Below are 26529 nucleotides of genomic sequence, written 5' to 3' on the forward strand. Positions count from 1 at the left end.
TTGATAATTTCTTGGAAGATGAGGTCTAGACTCTTTTTTTATCATGGTTTTCAAGTAGACCAATAATTTTTAAATTATCTCTCCTGGATCTATTTTCCAGGTCAGTTGTTTTTTCCAATGAGATATTTCACATTATCTTCTATTTTTTCATTCTTTTGGTTTTGTTTTATAATTTCTTGGTTTCTCATAAAGTCATTAGCTTCCATCTGCTCCATTCTAATTTTTAAAGAACTATCTTCTTTAGTGAGCTTTTGAAAGTTCTTTTCCATTTGGCCAATTCTGATTTTTTAAAGCATTCTTCTTCTCACTGGCTTTTTGGACCTCTTTTGCCATTTGGGTTAGTCTATTTTTAAAGGTGTTATTTTCTTCAGCATTTCTTTGGGTCTCCTTTAGCAAGCTGTTGACTCACTTTTCATGATTTTCTTGCATCATTCTTATTTCTCTTCCCAATTTTTCCTCTGCCTCTCTTACTTGATTTTCAAAATCCTTTTTGAGTTTTTCCATGGCCTGAGACCATTGCATATTTTTTTCAGAAGCTTTGCATGTAGAAGTCTTGACTTTTATATCTTCCTCTGATGGTATGCTTTGTTCTTCATCCAAAAGGATGGAAGAAAATACCTTTTCACCAAGAAAGTAACCTTCTATAGTCTTATTTTTTTCCCTTTTTTGGGCATTTTCACAGCCATTTACTTGACTTTTGAGTCCTTGTCAAGAGAACGGTATACTCTAAGGACCTGTAAGTTCTCAGTTCCTCCAAGGTGACCAAGGTGACACAATCAAGGGAGAGGAGTTTACTTCTCTCCTACCCTCTGGTTTGTGAGCAACCACAAGCACTCTTTTCTGTCCTGGATCTGCGAGTAGGATTTCCTCTCCAGAACCACCACCAGCTCCACCTCACCAGTGCTCCTTCTCACCCCAGGACTGCCACTCAGGGCTGAGATCCAGATCAGTTCCTGGATTTCCCCAATGTCTTTAGACTGAGGGTTCCAAAAGTGGATGCTGCTGCCACCTTGGGTCCAGGGCAGGACCAGGCTCCCCTCTCACCCAGGTGAAAGAGTTTTCTTACTGACCTTTGAATCTGTCTTTGGCATTTGTGGGTTGAAAAATTTGGGAACCAGCTGCTACCCATGATTCCACGCTCTGAAGTCTGTTCCAGTCCTGTCTGTGCTGTGCCATGTGGCCCAGGTTGGGCTGCACTCTGCTCTGAGCCCCATGCGATAGACCTTTCCTATTGGCTTTCTAGGATGTCTTAGGCTGGAAATCTGTTTCACTCTGTCATTTTGTGGCTTCTGCTACTGTAGAATTCATTTAGTCATTTTTTACAGGTATTTTATGGGCTATGAGGGGAGAGCTAGAGGAGTTCTGTCCTTCTACTCTGCCATCTTGGCTCCGCCCTCCACCTTTTGTTAATTTCTAATGAGGCACTGATTCCCAAGTGTTGTGATGCCCTCTGGCTCTGAAAAGTGTATACTCTGAGGTGAGGTTTTACTTTGAGGTTTACTCATTGGAAATATTTGTTTGGCCAAATGAAACTCTGGGGAGCTGCTAAGGAGACCCCCAGCTTTGAAAATTCAAATGTTGGTGCTTCTCTCTCTGATAACTATGTATGTATGGTCAGACAGCTGGATCTGTCTGTTGATCTGTGATGTATGTATTGTTTATGGTCAGACAGTTGGAAGCCTTGTCTGTTGGTTGATCTTTGTTTCTCTATTTGTATTTTCTCTGAAGTTCAAGGTGCTGACTTTTTCCCTTGAACTAATTGAATGCTATATGAGCTTGATCAAAGTGATTGTTGACTCCCTCAAAAGTTACTTTCCTTTTAGAAAAACGGGTCAAAAAACCTGTACAGAAGGACCTCCTATGTATGCCAAGGTCCTTGCTTATACAAACCTACAGAATCTGATGAAAATGTACAAGTGGGGAACTGCCATAGCAGTAATTACTGGTAGTAGTATAGTATGTATCACTATGTATATGATATATCTATATGCCATTCATATATAAATACATATATACACATATATGTATATGCTGTACATCATTATATATATATATATGTATATGTATATGCTGTACATCAGAGTACAGGGAACCATGCAGCCTCAAAATAAGTGATTTCACAATGCTACATATATCTAGCTAAAAATAAGAGATTTTTTAAAAATAAAAAGCCAGCACCCTTTCAGGGTCAGTACCTGACTGAGTGTACACTCCATAAACACAGGACTATGCCTTATCTAAAGGTAACAATTCCCCCAGCATGACACCTGGCAAACAGGAATTGCTTAATAGAAATTGGTTGGTTTTGACTAAATGCAAAAGAAGTCCCAGAATCTCTATATTGCTCCCATAATTTATCATATTTCAATTTTGTCCAATTTGTCCACATAAAGATTGAATCCTTGTCCTTGGCTTCTTAGGGTCATGTTCCATTCAACCAAGCTGACTAAACACGAGCAGAAACATGGAGCTTACCATTGTTTGGTGGCGTTACCACAGCTGGTGGAGTCTTTGGGTTTGTATTTTCCTTCACTTTACCAGGTTTTTCTGAATTCAAAATTTCCTCCTTCTTTCCCCTTCTCTTAGGGGGCAGAGGGGATGAGTTGTCACTGGAACCAATAGTTGACTTAGACTGACGATCATTTCCCTAAATGGAAAGAGAATAGATTCTTATTGACTAATTGCAAACTAAGAATGACTTCCCACAAGAGACAATACTTACTAGATGCAAGAAAAAACAGGGGAAAAAAGCTACAATTTCTTCCATTACTTTTGATTTAATATCTACCTTAAGAGGCCATGTTGTTAAATGGATAAATTACAGGAAGTGGCTTTTAATCTTGACTGATATTTACAAGCCATGTAGCCTTGAGCAAATTAACTTAACTGTCTGATCCTCAGTTTCCTCATCCTTAAAAATGGGGATAACTAATACCTCACAAATGACTGTGAGAAAAGAAATGTGTATATTTTAATGTGCTACATAAAGATGTGAGATAGCATACAGATAAACGAATAGATCACCATCCAACTCCAAATCGATGATATCCTATTATATTTATCAGATTTTAAATTGTGCAGGCACCATAACTTTCTTTTTTCCATATGCAAAAAGAGAAATACACTCCTGCCCAATGTGAGGGGAAAAAAGACTCAATATAATCACAATTCATAGAGAAAAGAAAGTCAATATAAGTGCAGATTCTGAATAATATGAATCTTGCAATATTCTCAGTTAATTTGCAAAAAGTTTTGTGACATAAGTCATTATTCTGAAAAATATACCATTACTAGAGAAACACCATGATGGGATAGAAAGAAAGCTGGACTTCTGAGTAAGGAGAAACCAAGCTTCAAATTGTGCCTCTGGCATAAGTTGTGTGACAAAGTTGACCCTTTTCAGCCTTGGTTTCATCATCTGCAAAATGGGAATTAACAACACCTGCAGTCCTTATCTCACAAGTTTGTTCAGAGATGATTAATAATAATAAATGAGATTATTAATACATGCAAAAATCACTGCAAAACAACGTGCCATAGAGCCATTAGCTGTCATCATCACCATCATTAACATCATGCAGCAACATGGTGTAGTGAGAGGTGGCGCTGAAGCCAGGGAGAACTGGATTCAAATCCTATTTCTGATAGACGCTGCCTAATATTGGATGCTTCACTTAATCTCTCAATGCTCTAGGCATTTTAAATTGCAGAGAAGGTACTAAACCTGCCTTAATGGGAGTTTCCTCACTTGGGTGTTCCCTTTTCCAGTGAAATCACAGATCCAGACCTTGGCACTATCATTATTGTTACTACTCATTCTTTGATCTCTTTAAAAAAAATATGTATAGCAGATCATTTTTGAAGTGGCAAAGAACTGGAAATTAAGGGGGTGGTACCTAAAGGGGCCATCCCTTGAGCAATTACTTAAAGAAGCCTATTCGTTGAATGGGTGTATCTCACTCAAAGAGAGAGTGCTATAAGACCTTAGCCAGAAAGGGTCAAGGTCTCCTATTGCATCCTGGATCATCTCCAGCCATCCTGATGAGTAACAGGCCACTGGACCCAGATGACTCAGGAGAAGAAGGTGAGGCTGGTGACCCTGCTCAGCCCTCCCTCACTCAAATGTAAGTCATTCCATCATCTTGATGTCATGGTCCTTTTCAATAACAAAGGACAAACACACACCAACAATTATTACTACTAGAACTACTGCAGATATGGAAGGATATTCTCTTATGTATTCACACACTTACAACCCTTGTAAAAGATCACTAGTCTCCTTTCTAGAATTATGATTATCACAATCTCTGAATCATAAACCCAGGACAACCACTAAAAAAATAGCTCAATACCCATCTGAGGTGCCAGAAGTTGGGGAAAACACCACTGAATTTTCATTCACCCTTAGTAATAGGGAGAAAGATAGTTGCCTTATTCCCCATCCTCCCACTTGAATACAAAGCGCTTTGGTTGTCACCTCTGGTGACTGGATGCCACCAAGTACCCAGGGGTAAAGGTCACACATTTAGGAAGTTTACATTATTACATCTGTCATAGCCACTGAGGTTCTGGAGAATGACACATGTGGAAATCACTGAAGGTTCCAGATTTAACCCCCATGCCAATGGTGGGCCCTGGTGACTGACAAAGAACAACCATACAGAAAACAGAAATATAATTCCTGCAATTACAGGTGAAAAGACTCAGAAAAACAACTCTCGGGTGCCCAGTTCTGAGATTTAACTACTACTTCCTAGAATAAATTATTCAAGTGAAGTGATAACTGCCCAACCAATCCCATCACCAGTTGTGCCCACAGTCACTGGAATCTTCACAATCTCTTTGTAACATCCATACAACTACACTAGAATTTAGAAATAAGTGTTTTAGAATAAGACAAATCATCTTGGATGATATTATATTATATTATATTATAGCTCCTTGAAAATGTTTCTGCTCAACAATCTAGAAATACTTAACTGGATGTTAGTTACTTTTTTAATTAAGAAGGGAAAAATTCACAGCTTTAGAATTCCATAATCCATAAGAAAAAGAATTATGCATGTTTATTAACACCAAAGCCCATACAAGCGTAAAACACAGTTTTATATCTGCCATTCTGATTACATTCTATTTAATTAGCAATTAAATTAAGCAAAGTTTAATTACTGCATTAATGAACACTCAGGTTTTCTGAGTGTTCCACAGCTATGAGCTACAATGCCAAGGGAGATACAATAATACAATTATAGTTTCAAAACTACCAAAAAAATACAAGTACTAGGTTCAAAACCACAAGCTCTACCACCTTTTTTTTTTAAGGCTGTTTTTAAAAATTGCACTCATCCTGGAATTTGCCCAAAGGAAATATATGCCAAGAGTGAATAAAATAGTTTGGATAGAAGGAAAACCCCTTCTCAAGTCATCAGAGAACCAACTTTAAAGTATAGAATTCATTGCAATGTTTCTGTGCTAGGAATAAAATTGGGACAAGATGAATGGGAATCTTTGGATCAAGCGCTGCTTTCACAGTTCTGGAGGCAAAGTGTTTCCTCATAAATGAAGAATAAGGAAGAAACTGGAGGAGGAGGAGAGGAATCATGCTAGTACAGATAATGTTGTTCAGTTGTTGAGAAATGTCTGACTCTGCGTGACCCCATGGAAGTCCTAGGCAAAGGTACTGGACTGGTTTGCCCTTTCTTTCTCCAGTGTGACCCCAAGGAACTAAGGAAAATAGCAGTTAAGTGACTTATCCAGGCTAGTAAGGCTTATCCAAAGCTAGTAAGTATCTGAAGTCATATTTAAAGTCAGATCTTTCTGCTTCCAGACCTGGCACTCTATTCACTGCACCACCAAATGCCCATCTATCCCTCTAAGGAGGGATATCCCTCTGAAATGTCTTTGCGCTCAGAATAAGTGAAAAGGAAGGGGCAGAGAGAAAACTTGACAGCCACCAAGATATATACCATAGAGAAGAAAAATAGCAGAATAGCCCTTTGTTCAGAGGAAATATAATCCAATAAATTATCTAATAATAAAAACCTATGGTTTCAGGTGTCACAGATGCACATAATATGAGGGACAGGGAAGATAACTAGAAAGCCTTGAGTAAGGTAATCAGTGTGATTTTCTAGTTAATCTCCAAGACTTGTTGAAAAACTGGGAAACAGATTTCAAGTCTACCACAGAGACCTGTCATAGTGATTAGTGACTTCAATTATTCAAACATCAAATGCCAAACGCAGAGCAACTTTCTTTATGTGCCTTAATTTTAATTTTATCTTTCAAAAATCATAGAAAAAAACAAAGAAAAATTTTACTTCATATATGATTATTACTTATAGGGTATAAATTAGTTGCCAGGGTGGAACTGATGAAAAGCTTGAGAAGTCAGCATTCTTTCTTAAAATATAATAGAAGTGACCCTGACATGTACTCTCAGATATTAAAGCTCAGATTACAGAGACTTCAGAAGAAAATGAAAGCTAAGATCCCACAGCTTAAAATTGTAAGAAAGAAATCAGTCGAGGAGAAATAGAAATATTCTGAAAACTCAAAGAAGAACAATTCTGATGAAGAAGAAAAAAGGGTAATTGACTAAACAAACCAACAATACTGCAGAAGTATATAAATGTAATGGAACATTATTGTGCTATAAGCAATGATGAAGGGGATGGTTTCAGAGAAACATAAGAAGACTTTATCAATTGATTCAAAGTTAAGTAAGCAGAACCAGGATATTTGTACAATAACAACATCACAAGGATGAATAATTTGCTCCCCCTCTTTCCTTTTCAGCCATGCCTGATTATAGGCATTTTCAGTTACTAATTTTTCTTAGAGCTCAAAGACATTTTAGAGCCTCTAGATAGTAGCTTATGTGTGTGTGTGTGTGTGTGTGTGTGTGTATACATATATATATATATGGTGCTTTGGGGTTACAGAGCACATTACAAATATTATGTCAACTTGAATGGATATCTCTATATGTAGTAAATTCAGAAATTTGTGCTTAGCCATGTACTATACAATATTTTTAGCAGTGACTAAAATAAAGACAGAAGATGCCATGATAATCAGATCTGAAATAAGTTGGGAAGGAGAGTTAACATGTGGGTTGATGGGGTCAGGATTAAAACGATCTTAACAGACTAGAACTCAGGGCCAAATCTAATAAGATGAAATTTAATAGATATAAATGTGATATCCTACCTTTGAGTTCACAGAAAATTAATTTCATAAGTAGAATATGAGAGAAGCAGGGAACTATGAGCTCAATATAATTCAACTGTGTAATATGGCAGCCACAAAAGCAAATTCAATTCTGTATTTTAAGAAAAGTTCTTCTCAGCAATAAATATGATCCAAGACAATTCCAAAAGGATCACAAAGAAAAATTCTATCCACAATGAGAGAAAGAAGTGATGGAGTCTGAATTCAGATTGAAGCATACTATTTTCACTTTATTTTTTTGTGTCCTTTTTTCCTTTTGTTACTTTTCCTTCTTTCACAACATGACTAATATGATAATATGTTTCATAAGATTGCATATATGTAACATATCAAAATGCTTACCATCTGAGGAAGGAGAGAGGGAGGAGAGGGAGAAAAAATCAAAATTTCATTTAAATGATAAATGCTAAAAAAAGGAAAAAAATTAAGAAAAGCATAGTGTTTAGGAATAGGAAGTTAAGAGTACTACTCAACTCTATCCTGGTCAGACCACATCTAAAATATGGTGTTAAATTAGTTCTTGGTGCTGAACTGAAAGGGGAAGAGATGAAGGAGATAAAAATGACTGAGTCCCTCAAGTTACTTACAGAGATGAAAAATTTAGATTTGAAAGGAACCTTAGAGATCATCTGATCCAACACCCTATTTTATAGAGGAGGAAAATGAGACTGCAAAAGGTTAAATTTATCTTGCCTAATTTCCACTGGGCCTTCACTGAAGCAATCCACTATCCTGCTCATGAGAGCTCCTTTTCCAAAACTTTTTCTTCCTTGCTTAAACCTCCCAAAGCTCCTTCTACCCCTACCTTCTCAGCTTGCCTTCAAATTTCAAGGAAAAAATTGAGACCTTTCACTTTCTTCTTCCCTCCTCTCCATCCCACATCATTCAGATTTCTTCTACCACTATCTCCTCCTTCAACCCAAGTCCTTAGATTATAAATCCAGTGCTCTTTCCACTAAACCATAATAAGCACATACATAAATACATGATACAAAACAAAATGTGATGGCACCAAGGCACTGACTCCAATCTACCTTGCTGGGTTTTTTTCACATTAGTCTCTCGCCCTTTCATACATGCCAGTCAAATTGAATTCGTTTCCCACACTCAACTTGACAACTTCCTTCTCCGTGCTTTCACGCAAACCTGAAATGAACTCCTTCATTTCTGACTTTTAGGATCCTTACCTTCTTTGAAGGCATAGTATTTTCAATGCCACCTCCCCCGGTTCTCTCTGATAAACATATTTCTCCTTCCTTGAGTTTTTCAAGAACACTCCCTACATGTTGTATTTCACTGATCCATAAGTACTTTGAGTTCTCTCTGTCCCCAGTACCTGGTATATATTGCTCTTACTTGACAGGACTTAAAATTTATTGAATTGGATTGAAAAGGGATCCAGAGAAGATGATGCAAAAAAAAAATCTGAAGAGGGAGAGTATGCTTTTACCTAGAGATATCTGGAAAATTTTTCTTTTATGAAGGTTGTAACAAAACTAGATATCTAAGAGCATTTCAACAGGGGAAGTGTAGAAAGAATACATTCCAGGGATGATGATGATGATAAAGATGAAGATGATGAAGATGATATTTATTATTATATGCACAATATACAATGTTACATGTTATGCATTAATATAACATAGTCTTGTGTAATTACTATTATGTGTAGCTTTAAGGTTTGCAAAGCACTTTACACATATTATTTACATATATTATCTCTTTTTATCCTCATAACAACCCTAAGAAAAAGCTGTTGTTATTATAATGTCCGTTTTGCCGATGAGAGCACTGGGGCAGATAGAGGTTAAGTGACTTGTGTAGGATCGCACAGTTGGCTAGCAGTATCTGAGGCAGAATTCAAACTTGGGTCTTCCTGACTACAAGTGAAATGCTCTACACACTATGCCACCACCTAAATGCCTTTATGTGTCAGAACATATAAAAACAAGAAAGAGAAATCAAAACAAAAGAATGGACCTCTGAGAGTCACCTGGGAAACCACTACTTCTGGCAGTGGCCAGATTTTCCTAGTAATTTCATAGCCATATTCCATTGAGTCCTGATACATCTTGTCACTATGCACTGTGTTGAATCTATTCTAGCTCAGATTTTTTTTTCTTTTAGTTTACTAGGGCAAACATATTTTTTTCTAACCAGAACTTTTAAAAGGTTATATCATATTATGTCATTTCAAGCTTACAATAATTTCAAGATGTGTTTTGCTTCACTGAACAGACTTAACAATGTGCAATTTTCAGATGCTTACAGGAGAAAGTGCCACCCAGGAGGCTAAACACTGACTCATGCATGCTGATTTCTTATCCTTGACTCTAACACCAGGCAAGAAAATTTAATTATACTGGGCTTCAATTTCTTCAGCCATAAATATAAGGTTAAAAATATTTTTACAATAGTAAGAAGAGTTTAGCTTAACATGTTTTCAAAGTAATCTACCATCATTTTTAACCTACATACTTGCTTAATTCAATAGTGTGCTTCCCTAAATTTTTCTAATGCTTCAAAAAGAGCTGTGATCCTCGGATATGGATTGCAACCCCTCCTGCCCTTAACAGATAGTCCCACAAATTGCTATGGTAAAAAAAAAAAGTCCCCTGGTGAGCAACCTGACATATAGTCAGTCATCAGACATTCTGTTATGGATCTATTCTAAAACCTTCTCCATTTAGTAGGGCCTTTCAGACTTTGTATCAGAGGATTACAGATTTTGAGGGGAAAAAGGAACCTGAGGGGGTCATCTAGTTCAATTCCCTCATTTTACAGATGTGAAAATTGAAGCTTACAGGAGTTAAGTAATTTTTCCAAAGCCACAAACTTTGTGTGTAAGGTACAAACCCAGGATATGATCTCAGATGTAATGACTCTACTTTTGGTCTCTTTTCATTGAATGACACTATCTCCCTCTATACCATACCTTCATAACACAATGAACCATCAGAGTAAGACTTTGGTAGCCCAAAATCGTGATCATTTTGAAAACAAAGTCTGAAAAAAAAATGTTGCAGTTCATGAAATATTAAGGGACAAAGAACAAAAAATGAAAATCCAGCACCCATGTCTAAATAATTCTCAAATGCATATCATGAACACTAGAGGGCACTTTCATGCTGTAGTGTAACTACCTAGACAGCCAAGAAATTCCTCATCTGATGATTTTTTAAAGATTCAGAGGTCGAAGATTCTGTGGAGGGAATCTAGTCCAAGTCTCTCAGTTTTACCAAAGGGAAAACTGAGGTCCAAAGAGACTGATTAGCTTGCCCACAGGGCACACCATTCTAAGAAGTAAAGGTAGGATTTGGATCTGATAGCTAATATAGGAGTCTTTCCACTGTATCCTACTGCTTTAAATTTCATAGCATCCATTCACCATTTTTCCCTTTTTAAACTAAAATCACAATTTTTTTCCTCTTTGCTTAGTAAATGAACATTTTTTCTGACTCCACTCAACATTCCCTACAAGGTGGGCTGCTTCCAGGGCAAGTTTGTGGCAAATTTCTCAATAAGTAACTTCCTCTAGAATTTTTTCTTTACCCTTATTCATCCTGAACTATCAGAACTCAGGAGATCTGTGACCTACATGAATTACTCCCCACTCATTAAGCAGCAAACTGTCCAGATTTGTAACAGGACAATTACAGTCTCCCAACTTTAAATATACTGTTACATAACATTTGGTGCAATAAGTATAACTCCTGAAAAATGTGTAAACTGAATTTTTGAAAATCAAACCACATTTTCCTTTTGATTTACATTAGTAGTGGCACCTAAGAACTCTCAAGTTTTTCACTTTCCTTTTTTCTTCATTTCTATCTTCCCTTAGCCCATAATCTAGCATGTAATTATCTGCAAAATACCTAAATGCATTAGGAAAGTTCACAATTACAAAAAATCAGTGAATTCTTTGGTTAAAATGTGATTTACTACTTTAGATTTATCGACATAAAGGATTCTTAGAGTGCCACTCCCTAGAATTATTTTCTTTTTAGTAGCCAAATGAAATGATATCATAGTTTAACTTCTATATTTTGGTATCTCCCCAAGGGCCTCAGGGCAATCTTAGTTCAGCACCAGGTAAATTTGACACAAGAAGTCTCAGACAGTGCCCCTTCAACTCTGGGAGTAAAGCTCAAATTTAAAAGAAAGGGAAAAGGCCAAAAAAAAAAAATGATGACCAAACAACAACAACAAAAAAAAAAATCTAATCATAGAAATTTATTATTGGTGACAGAGAGGCCCAAGACACAAACTCAGAAGAGGGCAACAATGTCAAAACACCTAATGGCAAAACCCCAAAGAAAAGTGAGAAGCTGTCTGAAGCCCAGAAAGAACTCATGGAAGAGCTCAAAAAGGAGGTTACAAATCACCTAAGAAATGTGGAAGAAAAACTGGGGAAAAGAAATGAGAGTAAAGCAAGAGAATTACGAAAAAAGAGGTTGCTTGGAAAAAGAAAACAACTGCTCAAAAACCAGAATTGGCCAAATGGAAAAGGAGGCACAAAAGCTAACTGAAGAAAACAACTCCTTAAAAGTTAGAACTGAGCAAGTGGAAGCTAATGACACTATAGTCTCAAGAACCAATCACACAAATTCAAAAGAATGAAAAAACAGAAGAAGATGTAAAATATCTCACTGGAAAAACAAGTGATCTGGAAAACAGAGCCAGGAGAGACAATGTCTGAATCAATGAACTACCTGAAAGCTATAATCAAAAGGAGGACCTGGACGTCATCTTTCAAGAAACTATCAAGAAAAACTGCCCTGATATGCTGGAACTGGAGGGTAAAACAGGCATTGAAAAAGTCTACCAATCACCTCAGGAAAGAGATCCCAAAATAAAAACTTCAGGGAATATTATAGTCAAATTAGAGAACTATCAGGTCAAGGAAAAAAATACTGCAAGTGGTCAGAAAGAAACAATTCAAATATTGGAGAACCCAATCAGAATTACACAGGATTTAACAGTTGCAATATTAAAGGATCAGAGGTCACGGAACATAATATTCCAAAAAGCTAAGGAACTGTAACTACAACCAAGAATTACCTAGCCAGTGAAATTAAATATAATACTCCAAGGGAAAAATGACTATTTAACGAAATAGAAGGATTTCAAGCTTTCATAAGAAAAAGACCAGAACTGAACAAAAAATTTGACCTCCAACATCAAGACCCAAAAGAAGTCAAAAAAGGAAGGAAGGGAAAAAGAAAACACAAGGGATTCAACGGGGCTGAATGGTTTACCTCCCTACAGTGGAATATGATACTTGTAATTCTTAAAAAAATTGTACCACCAATAGTACAGCTACAAGGAATATACACAGGCAGAGGGTACAGATATAAGGTGAATTTGAGGGAATGACATAAAAAAATATTTAAGGGACAAGAAAGAGGAGTACACTAAGTACAGAATGAAGGGAGAGGCAGAATGGAGTAAATCATTTCACATGAAGAGACACAAAAAACCTACAATAATGAAGGGAAAGATGGGAGGGTGGGTAATGGGCATCTCTCAAACCTTGCTTTCATTAGTATTCTCAAAGAGAGAATAATATACACAATCAGTTGAATATAGAAATCTATATTCAAGGAAGGGAGAAGATTAAGAAAAGGATGGGGGGGAAAGACAGAGAGGGAGCAGACGAATGTCAGATGCCAAATTAGGGTGTGAGCAGCAGGACCAGGATAGATAGATGATAGATAGATAGATAGATAGATAGATAGATAGATAGATAGATAGATAGATAGATAGATAGATAGACAGATAGATGATAGATAGATAGATAGATAGAAAGAAAGAAAGAAAGAAAGAAAGAAAGAAAGAAAGAAAGAAAGAAAGAAAGAAAGAATACTCATTTTAGAACTGCTATTCTTCTAGTTAATTTTGTTTGAAATCTTAAGTCATCAGTAACTCCTTCTCCTCTCCCATGACTCCAACATGCAACCAGAGACAAAGTCCTGTGGATTCTTCTTCAGTCCTGTCACAGTATCAGGACCATTAATTATCTCTTATCTGAAATGTGGAAGCTTCCTAACTTGTCTTTTTTATTCCAGTCTCTTTTCCTTCCAATCATTCAAGCACACTGAAACTAGAGTAAAGTTCCTAATATTGATCAGGTCACTCCCCTGCTCAAACATATCAAAAGGCTTCTCAATGCCTACAGGATAAAGTTCAAATTCTATAAGCCTGGCATTTAAGGCCCTCTATAATCTGGCTCCAACCTATCTTTCCAAAATTATCACATATTTCTCCCTTGCATAAGGAAGCTGGTGATGCAGTGGATAGAATGCTGTGTCTGGAGTCAAGACACTTACTAGCTCTGTGATCCTGGGCAAGTCACTTAATCCTGTTTACCTCACTTTTCTCAACCGTAAAATGATCTGGAGAAGGAAATGGCAAACCACTTCATTGTCTTTGCCAAGAAAACCCCAAATATGGTCACGAATAGTTGGACATGACTGAAACAACTAAATAACAACTCCCTTGCATGAAACCTGCACTCCAGTTGACTCATCTTCTCCCAAGCACTTCATGCTTATTAATTGCCTGCTCAAGCTAATTCTCCCAGCTAGAGACAGACAGACAGACAGACAGACGGACGGACGGACAGACGGACGGACAGACAGAGGAATTCCCTTGCCTTCTCTTTTCTACTTACTTAGATTATGTAATTTCTTGAGGCTCATATTCTTTGACCATTTATTAATTGGAGAATGACTCATATTCTTATAGATTTGACAAAGTTCTTTGAGATGAGACTTGATCTGAGAAACTGTCTACAAAATTTTTCCCAATTCTCTGCTTTCCTTCTGATCTTGGCTTGCCTTGGTTTTATTTATACAAAACCTTTTTAATTTAATATAATCAAAATTATCCATTTTATACCTCATTCTGCTCTTGTTTATTCATAAATTGTTCACCTACCCATAAATCTTATAAGTAATATGCTCCATGCCTTTAAATTTTCTTGTAATATCTCTCTTTATATCTAGGATATGCATCCATTTTGACCTTATGGTTAATGGTGTAAGATGTTAGTCTACAGTCAATTGCTGCCATACTGCTTTCTAGTTTTCTGAATAATTTTTTTATCAAATAATGAATTATTATTCCAAAATCTTAAGTCTTTACATTTGTCAAATATGAAACTACTATATATAGCTGCTATAAACTGTATGTCTACTCTGTCCCATTGATCTACTTTTCTATTTCTTAGCCAGTACCACATAGTTTTGATAATTACTGCTTATAATAATTATAAACTCTACTTAATCTATGACATTTTCTCCCGCCACCAGCCTAGTGTTCTCTCTAACCCTTGAAGTCCTGATGTTCATTTAACACTATCACAGATTACTGTATGTTTGTAATTATTTTGTCTATTTCCTGCTTCTCACAGAGATTATAAATTGTCTTACAATAGGAACTGAGTCTTATACTCTTTTATACCCTCAGAGTACCCAGCCTTTGATACAAAATACATTATCAATAATAATAATCATAATGGTTGGCATTAACATACCACTTTAAAGTTTGCAAAGCATTTTCACATCCATTACTTTACTTGATGCTTACAATGACCCTGTAAGATAGATGCTAGAGATGTTGTTATACCCACTTCACAGAAGAGAAAACCTACTTCACTGAGAAGAGACTCAGAAAGGTGAAACTGACTTCTATACAGTCCTTTAAATAGTGATAGAAGCAGGTTTTTAAATCAAGTCTCTCCCAAAGCCAAATGTAGCACTCTCTCCACTACAATATTCTGGCTCTCTCAAAAAATATTTACTGGTTTATTGACATACTAATAGCATTATGCTCATATTCGTCAAGAATTGTTTTATAGTTTAATAGTTTTAGAGTGTTTTAGCTAAGGTAAAAAAACTAAAGAAAAGTACATGAAGTTAATCACCAATTAAATTATCAAGTTACAACTAGGTCTACATGATGCCAAATTAACACCTCAATTTAGCTAATTCAGTGGGTCAAAAAGTCAAACTATCTGTTTGATTAACCAAATAATTCAGTCAAAATAATAGAACCAATAACCCTTTGCAGACACAGCCAAAGAAAATTGCATATCAGTAAATACCAGATCTTAGAGTACCACAGAATTTTAAGAGTGAAAAAGGACCTTTGAGGTTATTTAAATAACACCCCCTTCATTTTATGAATAATGTCAGAAGTCTGAGTATCGGAGGAATTTTGACCCAGGTGTCCTGTCTCTCAGACCAAAGTTCTTCCCACCATGCCACCCTATGGCGTTGACTTATCCACTCCAAGTACATGCCTCTCAACTTATTAAATGTTTATCAATAATAGTACTAGTTTAATTAATTACCTTTACCTATAATTAAAGGATAGTAAATATGATTAGGTACATGTGTATATATGCATATATACACACATATATAAAGAGAGATAGAAGTGGTATAATATATTACTAGGTCACATTTATAGAGAGCTTTATAGCATACTGTCCACTTTCCTCACATTAGCCCTGTGTCATAGAGTAATTATTATGATCATTTTAGAAATGAGAAAAATTAAAGGAAGTGATTTATTCTTGTGAATAAATGGGATGACTGGATGGATGAAAAATCCATAACAAATTGTTAAGGAAATTAAGGAAGCCTTTACCTTCTGGGGCATGAAAAAGGAATATTACCTTTTCTTTTATTTTCTTTTCTTTTTTTTTTTTGAGGCAATTGGGGTTGAGTGACTTGCCCAGGGTCACATAGGTAGTAAGTGTCTGAGGCTGGATTTGAACTCAGGTCCTCCTGACTCCAAGGCCAGTGCTCTATCTACTGTGCCACCTAGCTGCCCTTCTACCATATTCTTAAAGAAAATTTCCCTTGTCACTATCATTGATATAAGACAGAGGAAGGATATGCCATTCATTTAAATCAATATGATATTGACTTTATCACAGATTCTATTCCAGGGCTTCAATCATGACTTAAAATGAGAGATAGAGGTACATGCAGAACAAGGAGCCACTGTGAAAAAAAAATTAGTCCCACTTCAATAATGTTTTATCCACTTACACCCCCTCCCCCCACCTCATAACACTCTTCTACAACCGAATTTAGAGTCTAGGTCTCAAATATCTATTCTTGTAGTTGTAATATTATGATTATACATTCAGTTCATATAATTATAACTACATCTCTAGGTGCCTGAATTTTATCTTCTGATTTAATTGAAACCCAAACAACAGTCTCTCCACATTCTTTGGAAACTCAAAACAGTAAAGAAAATGACTAAAGCATATGATACTTACATTCCCTTTAGATTTTCTGGATCCAACAATAGGAGGTAGTGAAGAGGCTTTCTGACTGCAGAAAGAATTAATTTAAGAATTGGAATATTTATCAATAATATACCATACACAGTACCATTATAAAAGCATTAATACATTGTCTGTCCATGCTTAAGTAACTGGTATACAGGAAAATGCTAACTCATGTTAGCATCAGTCCACTGACTATAATTTCCTGGATAGTTCCTTAATTTAAATTTGTCTATGGGCTTTCAGGAACATTTTAAAACTTATTTCAAAGAATTCAAACTTCAAATCCCAATTTTATAAATTTATCTTGCAAAAAGCCACTTTCCAGACTGAGTGGTACTTTCTGCTGGGCAAGAAGTAAAGAATGATGAGGCTATTCAATATATAGAAGCTGGCAAATTGTTGGCACTTATCTGCAAGGTAAGCTTTTAAAGTAGATTTTAAATTACCAATATTCACAAAAAATCTCATGAGACACATGGTTGGAAGGCAATCTAATTTACACTGCCATGCCCAATTCCACTAAATGAAAGGTAACAGAAACAGACATTTTAAAACCTTAATGAACTAAAGACTCATCTATATTGATGAGAAACTATGGTTCATAAAACACTTTAAAATAAATGCAGTTTTTATTCCTTTGAAGTATATGTAACTTGAAGTAGATTAGCAAGGAGTTACTTAACAACCTGAGATAACGTTTTTATCTATAATTTTTAAATGGATGAGTGATTTATGATTAAAATAACATTTTGGTGCTTCTAGGGTACCTAAAAATATTTGTTCTCTTTTATAGTTCAAAGACCATCACCCTTCAAAATTTTGTTGACATTATCTTCTTTCCCAGTTATTGTGAAATCTGAACCAGTGGAATTCAAACCAATGACTTCTTTTTCTGTCTTCCAAAACTTCATCTCATAGAAAAAAGTAGGAGACATAAGGAAAGATGAGGTATTCTCCCTTGTCTCCTTTTGGTAGCCAGAAGAGGAGGCCAATATGGCAAGGACAAGGACGTGACAGTGAGTTACAATAGCCATGTATCTAGCAAACAGTATATTTATAGTCTTTAAATTCTTTCAAGGTTCTCTTCTTTAGTCAAAAATATAATACTCTTCAAGAATGAAGAGAATTCTCCATTTTGCATTCTCAACTAGAAAAACATATTCTCAACTAGAAATAAAAGCAGTTCCTCTACACTAACTATATAACTAACAACTCAATTCCTTTACACGTGTAATATAATAATTATGCAAAATATTTGGATTTAATATAAAAAGAGCACATGAAAAGCTGGTTATTTTCAAAAAATAGTTGCTGTTTCTCCCTGAACCAAACAGAAAAATAGCATTTTCTGTCTAAATTGTTAAGATAGTTGTAACATTTCCATTAGTTTTAATATTTTTTGTGCTCATTACTGTAAATCTTTTTCATATGAAAAAATCTTTTAAATTCATTACATGCTCTGTAACCAATATAAAACCCAAGTATACTTTCCCAGATTCAAAAAAAATGAATTTTCTTAAATACTTCTTTTATTGTCTTATCACAGCAGTAAAGATACAGATTATGATATCACTAATTCTTTGGATCCTAACATTTGAACAAGAATTTCAATTAAATATGAAACTTACTGGTAGTCAGCAAATGGCTTAATGCAATAACTAATGAAATGTCAGCTTTAAAAAAAAAAAAAAAGGATGAGAACTTACCCATAAGGTCTTCTCATTGTTGATTTATCAAAAAGTAAATCACTGTACGGCAATTTCTTAAACTTGTCTCTGCCAACTGCTACATAAAACTGTCCATTCTCCAACTCAGACCCACTTTGGACAAGTTTTCCTTCTAAAGTATACAGTCTGTCAAAATATTAGTGGCAAACAATTAGATTTATTAGCATTCAAAGGTTTGCTCAAAATGGGGTATTTGTAACTTTCATTATTTATGTGGTTTGATATTCAGAGTTCTGGTGTTTGGTTGATAAATACCACTACTAAGATTAAATGCTCACCAAAAATGAAAATCATACTGACATTCAGTCAAGAGTAGTTGTTGAGTAATATTATACATCGAGTGAGTCTAAAAAATCTAATTATAATTAATCACCCCTTATAAAGACCTCTAAGGTTTTCCTCACAACAATCCCATGAATCAGAAGGTGGCTTTTACATTTGAGGAGACAAAAGCTTAGAAAAATTAAATGATATCCAAGGGTCGTACATCTAAAAAGTGTTAGAATCAGGAATCAAACATTCGTCTCCAGTGCTGACCAGCACTTAGCGCAGTGCCTGGAACATAGTAGGGGCTTAATAAGTGTTTATTGACTGACTCTTTCTCCTACATCAACCTGCCTCTCCTTATAAGAATTTCATGTTACTGTCTCAGAGTTAAGGAAATCAGTCTGGTACAGTAATGAGTGACAGATCTTAATGTAAAGGCCTCCAGTTCAAATCTCGGCTCTTCTGTTTACTACCTGTGTGTCTTTGGAAAAGTCAAACTGTTTAGACTTCAGTGTCTTCATCTTCAGAAAGACAGGGTTGGACCAGATCATCTGTAGGTGGCGCAGTGGATAAAGCACCAGTGCAGGAGTCAGGAGGACCTGAGTTCAAATTTCACCTCAGACACTTGACACTCACTTGCTGTGTGACCTTGGACAAGTCACTTAACCCCAATTGCCTCATCCTGGGTCATCTACAGTCATTGTGATAAATATCTAGTCACTGAATTCAGATGGCTCTGGAGGAGAAGTAAGGCTGATGACCTGCACAGCCCTCCCTCACTCAAAACAAAGTCAAGTGCAAGTCATGTCTCTGATAGCATGGTCTTCTTTGGTCCCATCCAGTTCTTGGTCTGTAATCTTTACCCTAAATGCATAACTCACAGAGGACTGGTGTTTTAAATCAAAACTTGTCTTCACTGTTCAAAGATTTACATAAATATTTCCTAAGAATTTTAAGAAATGCATTTTAATCATGCATCAGGCTGACTGACAAACTGTCTAACCCCATTCTCTGCTAGAATGGCCCAACGCCAGAGGGCTGCATCAAAATAAACATTGAATTGGGTCAAAAAATAAAGTGAGGAGACAGGGAGGGAACACAGCTCAACTTTAGGATTAATGATGTAGAACAGCATAGCATGAATGCTTGGCTTTTTCCCCACCTCATAAGTAAGTGAGCAGTATATCTTTGCCGGAATCAAAGGGTTTACAGGAACCTCCCTTTACGGTAAGACTGCTACAACAAACCACAATTAATCTGTTACTTATTAAAAGAACAGTGATTACTTTATGAGCCTATTTAATATGTGTTGGTCACATTTTCAAAAGAATATGAAAAGCAGGTTAATAGGAAACTTAGAAAATAAAAAGACAAGCCACAATAGAAATGTTTAAATATGTGGTGCTGATTTGTTCTCTGTTAGCCACAAATATAAATACTTAACTGAAAGCTATCAACTAAAATCAGAGACACAGATAACATTATCACAAAAAAATTAATCAACATGTATTTGGTAACATGTATTTGGTAACATTCTATAAAAGCAAAGAATAAAGTGCCAGTGTTCCATCAGAATCTTTACTACATTACAAGTGAGAATTCAACATTGTATGCATTTGTGAAAAACAAAGCAAAAAAAAATCCAAGACCAATATTAGGTTTTACTTTATGTTCAGTTGAAATCTCTTATTATTTTACGCTTTTTTTAAAAAAAAATTGTATTGGCACAATCCAAAGCACTGAAATGAAAATCCAAATTCTTATTTTCTTTGCATTTATCTAGTCCCAAACCCTTTTTAATTTCAAATTTCTTTCAAAATATTAAGGTCTGAATCAGTAGTTAACTTGAATAACTATACGTAGAAAGACCAAGAGGAAGAGTCTCTGAAGACACAAAGGTTAGATTTGTTTTACTCTGCACATCTTGAGTAGGTAAGGATAATGACTAAGAACTTACACTAACCACTGCTCTGGGCCTCAGAATTATTGTGTAAAATGTTGTTATTGATTCTTCTTTTTTGTTATGAAGCAGAAAATAGAAAAATGGGAGTTTAAAAAGGATTATATGAATATTTTTAGGAGATAAATATACTGATTCATAGGATAATGACCCTCTTGGGTAATCATTAACCTCTATGTGGGATAAGTGAACACAGCCCAGATCAGTTACAAGCAAATCTCATTGACTTCACTAGTTCACCTATGATATATTCACACTTTTATCTGTTAACATAAACCAACCTTCAAAACTGGTAAAATGGTATGATAATAGTTCACACATTTATAACATTTAACATTTTTAAATGTTTTCACATTTGCAAAGTGCTTTCATTGGAGCTCTATGAGTTAGGCACAGCTCACCACCCCCACTAACCCCACTATCCCCCATGTTCCATGATTCAGTGACACTGCTCTCCTTGGTGTTCCTCAAAGAAGACACTCCATCTCTCAGCTCCAGGCATTTTTTCTGGCTGCCTCCTGTGCCTAGAATGCTCTTTTTCCTTATCTGACTCCTGGCTTCCTTCAAGTCTTAGCTAAAATCCTACCTTTTACAGGAAGTCTTTCCCAATCCCTCCTAATTCTAGTGCCTTCCCTCTGTTGAATATTTCCTATTTATTTTGCATGTAATTTCTACATAGTTCTTTGCATGTTGTCTCCCCCCATCAAACTGTGAGTTCCTTGAGGGTTGGAACTGGTTTTTAAAGTATTTCTCTCTATCCTTAGCACTTGGCACACTGCCAGGCACATAGTAAGTACTTAATAAATGCTTACTGACTATCTGGTAAACCCCATTTTAAAGACATTGAAACTCAGGTTCAGAAGGGATCAGGATTACACAACTAATGTCAAAATTGGGATACAACCCAGACCTTCTGGCTCCCTATATAATAGTCCCTACATTATCCTGCTTCTCAGAATAAACATCTGACTTTTAGTCTGGCTGAGCAACCATGTAGAAGAGTTCTCATTTCCCTATGTTAATTTTGCTGTCATGCAAAATCTATAAAGAGAGCACAAATCCTGTGTGGCGACTACCATATACCATCAGTTGTAGGGCTGCAAATAATTTACTATGGGAACTCCAAACCATAATAATTCATTTATTACCAGGGCCAGTTACTTCAGCTGATTATTGCTTGGTATTAACAAAGTCAAAATAGCCCAAATAGTTCACATTTTAAAGTAAAACTCAAAATATTATGAATGACATGACAGTGTATTATCCTCACCCCCATTCTGAAGATAAGAAAATTGAGACATTCTATGATTTAAGTGACTTGCTCCTAAAGTCATAAGGCAGGTTAATGTCAGAAATGGTCCTTGAATTCATGTCCTTCTGATGCTAAAACCAGTGCTCTTTCTTTTTCTCAAGAACTGTTTCACAGCTGTATTTTATGTCCTATTGACCTAGCAGTGACCTAGTAGAGAAGCATCACAAACAATACAAGTTGAGGTAGACTAGTGCTATCTATCCCAAAGGGTTATTGTAAAGATAGAAATGCAAACTGTCATTATAATTATTATTGTATTTGCATATGCTTCTCTTTTTGAAAGACAGTAATAATAGTAGGGAGTTTAGAGATTACTTAATACAGGGGTCAGTGAACAATGGCCTAAAACCCAAATCCTGACCATCTCCCACTTTTGTATGACCCTGAAAGCCAAGAATGGTTTATGCATTCTTAAATATTATAAAACTTTACTTTAAAATGTAAAAAACCTTCTTAGCTCACGGGCAGAAAAAAATCAGACCATGATAGTTTGTTTATCCCTTTTCTAGTCTAACATCCAAAGCCCACAGAGGTCAAGGGACTTGCCCAACCAAGGCTATACAGATGTCAAGTAAACAGGTCATCATAAAGTCTCAAAATTGGAAAGGACTTCCGATATCATCTAGTGGTACCCATTAAGAGAACAAAAGTTTACTCTATAATAAACTTGAGTGATTGATCATCCAGCCTCTGCTTGAAGACCTCTAGTAATGGAAAATCCCAAGACATCTTTGCCTTACCTATGCACAGCTCCACTCCTTAAAGTTATTTTCTCTGTGACCATTTCAAGTACAAGATCCCACTGATTCAAGACTTTTCTAGGGATGAAGAGGCGTGATGCTGGACTTATAAGATCTCCATTAGCAATCAAACTAGGAAAAAATAAAGTGCTTGAGTCAAATAAATTGAAGATGCTATTTTGAAATAACAACACAAGCCATTAAGTTAACCAAATCCAAATACAAACTACACCAACTTACAAGATGGTACATGGCTCCTGAAGTGGTTTCTTGAAACGTGCTGATACGTTGATCCTACTGTGGACTACAGGTTTTACCTGTAAAAGCATAGGAAGATTATGTAAGACAGTGAGTTTCTATGAGGAATTCTTTTTCGAGTACCGGGAAAATACACAAAAGCCTAAAGAAGTAGCTTACTCAGTCCTGCTGCTGTGCCTTTTCTACCTATTTAGCTCCCCTCACCTCACCAACATCTCACCTCATTATGAACTCATTGACAGACAGGAAGCGGATCACAACATTCCCTTAAAGTCCTGTCAATGCTGTTTCTCACTTTTGATGGCAAAGTGATAACAATGATCTAAATAACTGGAAAAATTTCAGTTGCTTGTGCAAAGGCTGAGCTAATATAAAAATGACAATTACACCTAAATTAATTCACTTATTCAGTGCCATACCAATCAAACTACCAAAAATTATTTTATAGAGCTAGAAGAGATGACAAGATTCATCTGGAAGAACAAAAGGTCCAGAATATCAAGGGAATTAATGAAAAGAAATGCTAGAAAGGTGGCCTAGCCATACCAGATCTTAAACTGTATTGTAAAGAAGCAATCATCAAAACTACTTGATAATGGCTAAGAAATAGAGTGGTGGATCAGTGGAATAGGTTAAGTACACAGTAGTCAATGACTATTTGATAAACCCAAAGACCCCAGATTCTGGGATAAGAACTCACTATCTGACAAAAAACTGCTGGGAAAACTGGAAAATAGTATAGCAGAAAGTAGGCACAGGCTAACATCTTACACCATGTACAAAAATAAAGTCCAAATGGGTACATGATTTAGATATAAAGGCTGATACTATAAGCAAATTAGGACAGCAAGGAATAGTTTACCTGTCAGATTTATGGAGAATGGAGGGATTTATGACCAAACAAGAGATAGAGAACATTATGAAATGCAAAATGGATAATCTTTATTATATTAAATTGAAAAGTTTTTGCACAAGTCAATGCAACACACCAAGATTAGGAGGGAAACAGAAAATTGGGAAAGAATTTTTACAACCAGTGTCTCTGACAAAGGCCTCATTTCTAAAATATATAGAGAACTGAGTCAAATTTATAAGTATACAAATCATTCCCCAATTAATAAATGGTCAAAGTTTTCAGAAGAAGAAATTAAAGCTATCTGTAGTCATATGAAAAAAATGTTCTAAATCATTATTGATTAAAGAAATGCAAATCAAAACTCTGAGGTACCACATGACACCTATCGGATTGGCTAACATGAAAACACAGGAAAATTATAAATGCTGGAAATGTGGGAAAATTTTAACACTAATTCATTGTTAGCTGAGTTGTGAACTGATCCAATCATCTGGAGAGCAATTTGGAACTATGCCCAAAGGTCTATAAAAATGTGCATACCATTTACCCCAGCAATATCACTTCTAGGACTATATCCCAAAGAGATCATAAAAATGGGAAAAGGTCCCACATGTACAATAATATTTATAGTGGCTCTTCTTGTGGTGGACAAGAACTGGAAATTGAAGGGATGCCTATCAATTGGGGAATGGCTGAACAAGTTGTAGTATGAATATAATGGAATACTATTGTGCTATAAGAAATGATGAGCAAGCAGACTTCAGAAAAACCTGGAAAGACTTATATGAACTGAGGCTAAATGAAGTTAGCAGAACCAGGAGAACATTGTACATAGTAACAGTTACATTGTGCGATGACCGACTTTGACAGACTCAGCTGTTCTCACCAATGCAGAGACTTAAAACAACTCCAAAAGACTCAGGATGGAAAATGCCATCCACATCCAGAGAAAAAAATATGGAATCTGAATGCAGATCAAAACATACTATTTGCTCTTTTTTGTTTTGTTTTGTTTTTTCTTTCTCACAATTCCTCTCATTTATTCTAATTCTTCTATACAACATGACTCATGTTAAAACTATATGTTTAATAAGAATGCACATGTAGAGCCTATATCAGATTGTATACCATCTTGGGAAGGGTAAGGGAGACAGAGGTGGAGAAAATTTAAAACTTATCAAAGTAAATGCTCAAAACTAAAAATAAATTAATTAATCAACATGATACTGCCAAGAGAGTCACACAAAAGCTTTTTAAAATTAAAATGCTTATTTTGAGAAATACCAAACTTCATAGAGGAGAAAACACTACTCTCAGAAATAGGAAGACCTAAGTTCAAGTCCTCTGACATTACCTGTGTGACTATGGACAATTCACTTAATCATCTCTGTGCCCCAGACTAGAAATTATAGATGAGTTGCCAAAGGACATCAATTACAGGTGTTTCCCACACTGATAAAATAATATGTCCAAATCCACCACCACCATTTTTGACACCCCTCAAAAAAAATGCTTGTAGTAAGCCAAAAACAAAAATTATACTACATTTAAGATAATTCAGCTGGAGAATTCTAATAGGTAAGTCCTAAGAATTTGCCTGAAACTCAAATAAACTGCAATTTGTGCATAACTACTAAGGGTCAGAGGTGGAATCTGAACCCAAGTCTTCCACTCTTCTAAGCATACTTTATCTCAGTGGACATGCTGCTTCTTAGAAAAAGGAGATTTAGCTTTTAATTGTGTAGTATCTTAAATGATAAATTCATACAATCTTTTTATATAATACTGGGAATAAAAAACAAGAGGTCATAGACTACTTCCAGTCTAAATTATTGTCTCCATTATCAATACTCATAAACTCAGCCCTTAACAGGCTGAAGATTAATACTTAGCCTGACATTCACAAAACCATAGAATTAAATATCTAGAAGGGACCTCAGAGACCCCGACAGAACTTAACAGATATCTTTCCAACAGCATGGAAAAGGAGTCATCCAGTCTCCAACTGATACATCCTTCAGTAATGGGGAACTCACTAGCAGCACATTTCACATTTTTGGAAAATTTTAAAGTAAGATGCTTCCTTGACATCAAGCCTAAATCTGCCTCTGGAGTTTTCACTCATTTCTTATGCATTAGAACATTAGTCTAATCCTTCTTTCACATGACAGTTTCCTTGTTATTTCCCATCTCCACTCCAAGTCTCATCTTCTCCAAACCAGTCAAATCCGGTACTTTCAACTAAACCTTATGTAGTACAGTCTCCTGTTTTCTCACTATCCTGTTCAACATCGTCCTGAGATGTTCCACTTTGTCAGTGTCTTTTCAAAACTATAATATCAGAATAAAATACTGCAGATACCTTCAACTATCCAGTCTCAATGTTTTTCTGCCTTATCTTTTACCACCTGCCTCCATGAACTGTTCACTCCAGACTAACTAGTCTCCAGACACACTGAAAATATTTCTAAACACCCTAGATCCAAAATTTTGCTCTGTTTCTCAGAACTAGAATGCTCTCCCAGCTGAGATCCACCTATCAAATTCCTTTCCATTGTTCAAAGCATTGTTTAAATTTCTTCAACATAAGCATTCCCTAACCACCCACCAAATGGACATCATAGTTCCTTCTCCTAAATCCTATGGCATTTATAAGTTGGTTCCACTAATCTGACACACTTCATTTACTGCTCTATTTTGTTAGTCATTTCTTAACGTGTGCCTGAATTATTTTCCCAACAAGCCTGTAGTCATCTTGAGGGAAAGACCACGCCTTAAACTTCTTTGTCACATCTAATGCATCTTTGTATTTCTACAGCAACTAACACAGTATCTTGTTTATAGAAGGCACTCAATAAAGGTAGGT

At 35.8% G+C, this 26529-nt stretch overlaps 1 protein-coding gene across 8 annotated transcripts in view; it reads right to left on the bottom strand.

Moving 5' to 3' along the window:
- DCDC2 (doublecortin domain containing 2) overlaps window positions 1–26529 on the bottom strand; it is a 281088-nt gene that overhangs the window by 173174 nt on the left and 81385 nt on the right. For all 8 annotated transcript variants that reach the window (XR_011965967.1, XR_011965969.1, XR_011965968.1 and 5 more), the window contains 5 exons: window positions 22790–22866; window positions 22550–22681; window positions 18250–18396; window positions 16532–16586; window positions 2476–2647 (listed from right to left, as the gene is read on the bottom strand). Coding sequence is in view for 5 of the 8 variants with exons in the window: in XM_072603957.1 (XP_072460058.1) it covers window positions 2476–2647; window positions 16532–16586; window positions 18250–18396; window positions 22550–22681; window positions 22790–22866 (583 nt within the window). In the remaining 3 variants the exon portion in view is untranslated. The remainder of the gene's footprint in view (window positions 1–2475; window positions 2648–16531; window positions 16587–18249; window positions 18397–22549; window positions 22682–22789; window positions 22867–26529) is intronic.

Source organism: Notamacropus eugenii, chromosome 4, assembly GCF_028372415.1.
Source record: "Notamacropus eugenii isolate mMacEug1 chromosome 4, mMacEug1.pri_v2, whole genome shotgun sequence".
Lineage (NCBI taxonomy): Eukaryota > Metazoa > Chordata > Mammalia > Diprotodontia > Macropodidae > Notamacropus > Notamacropus eugenii.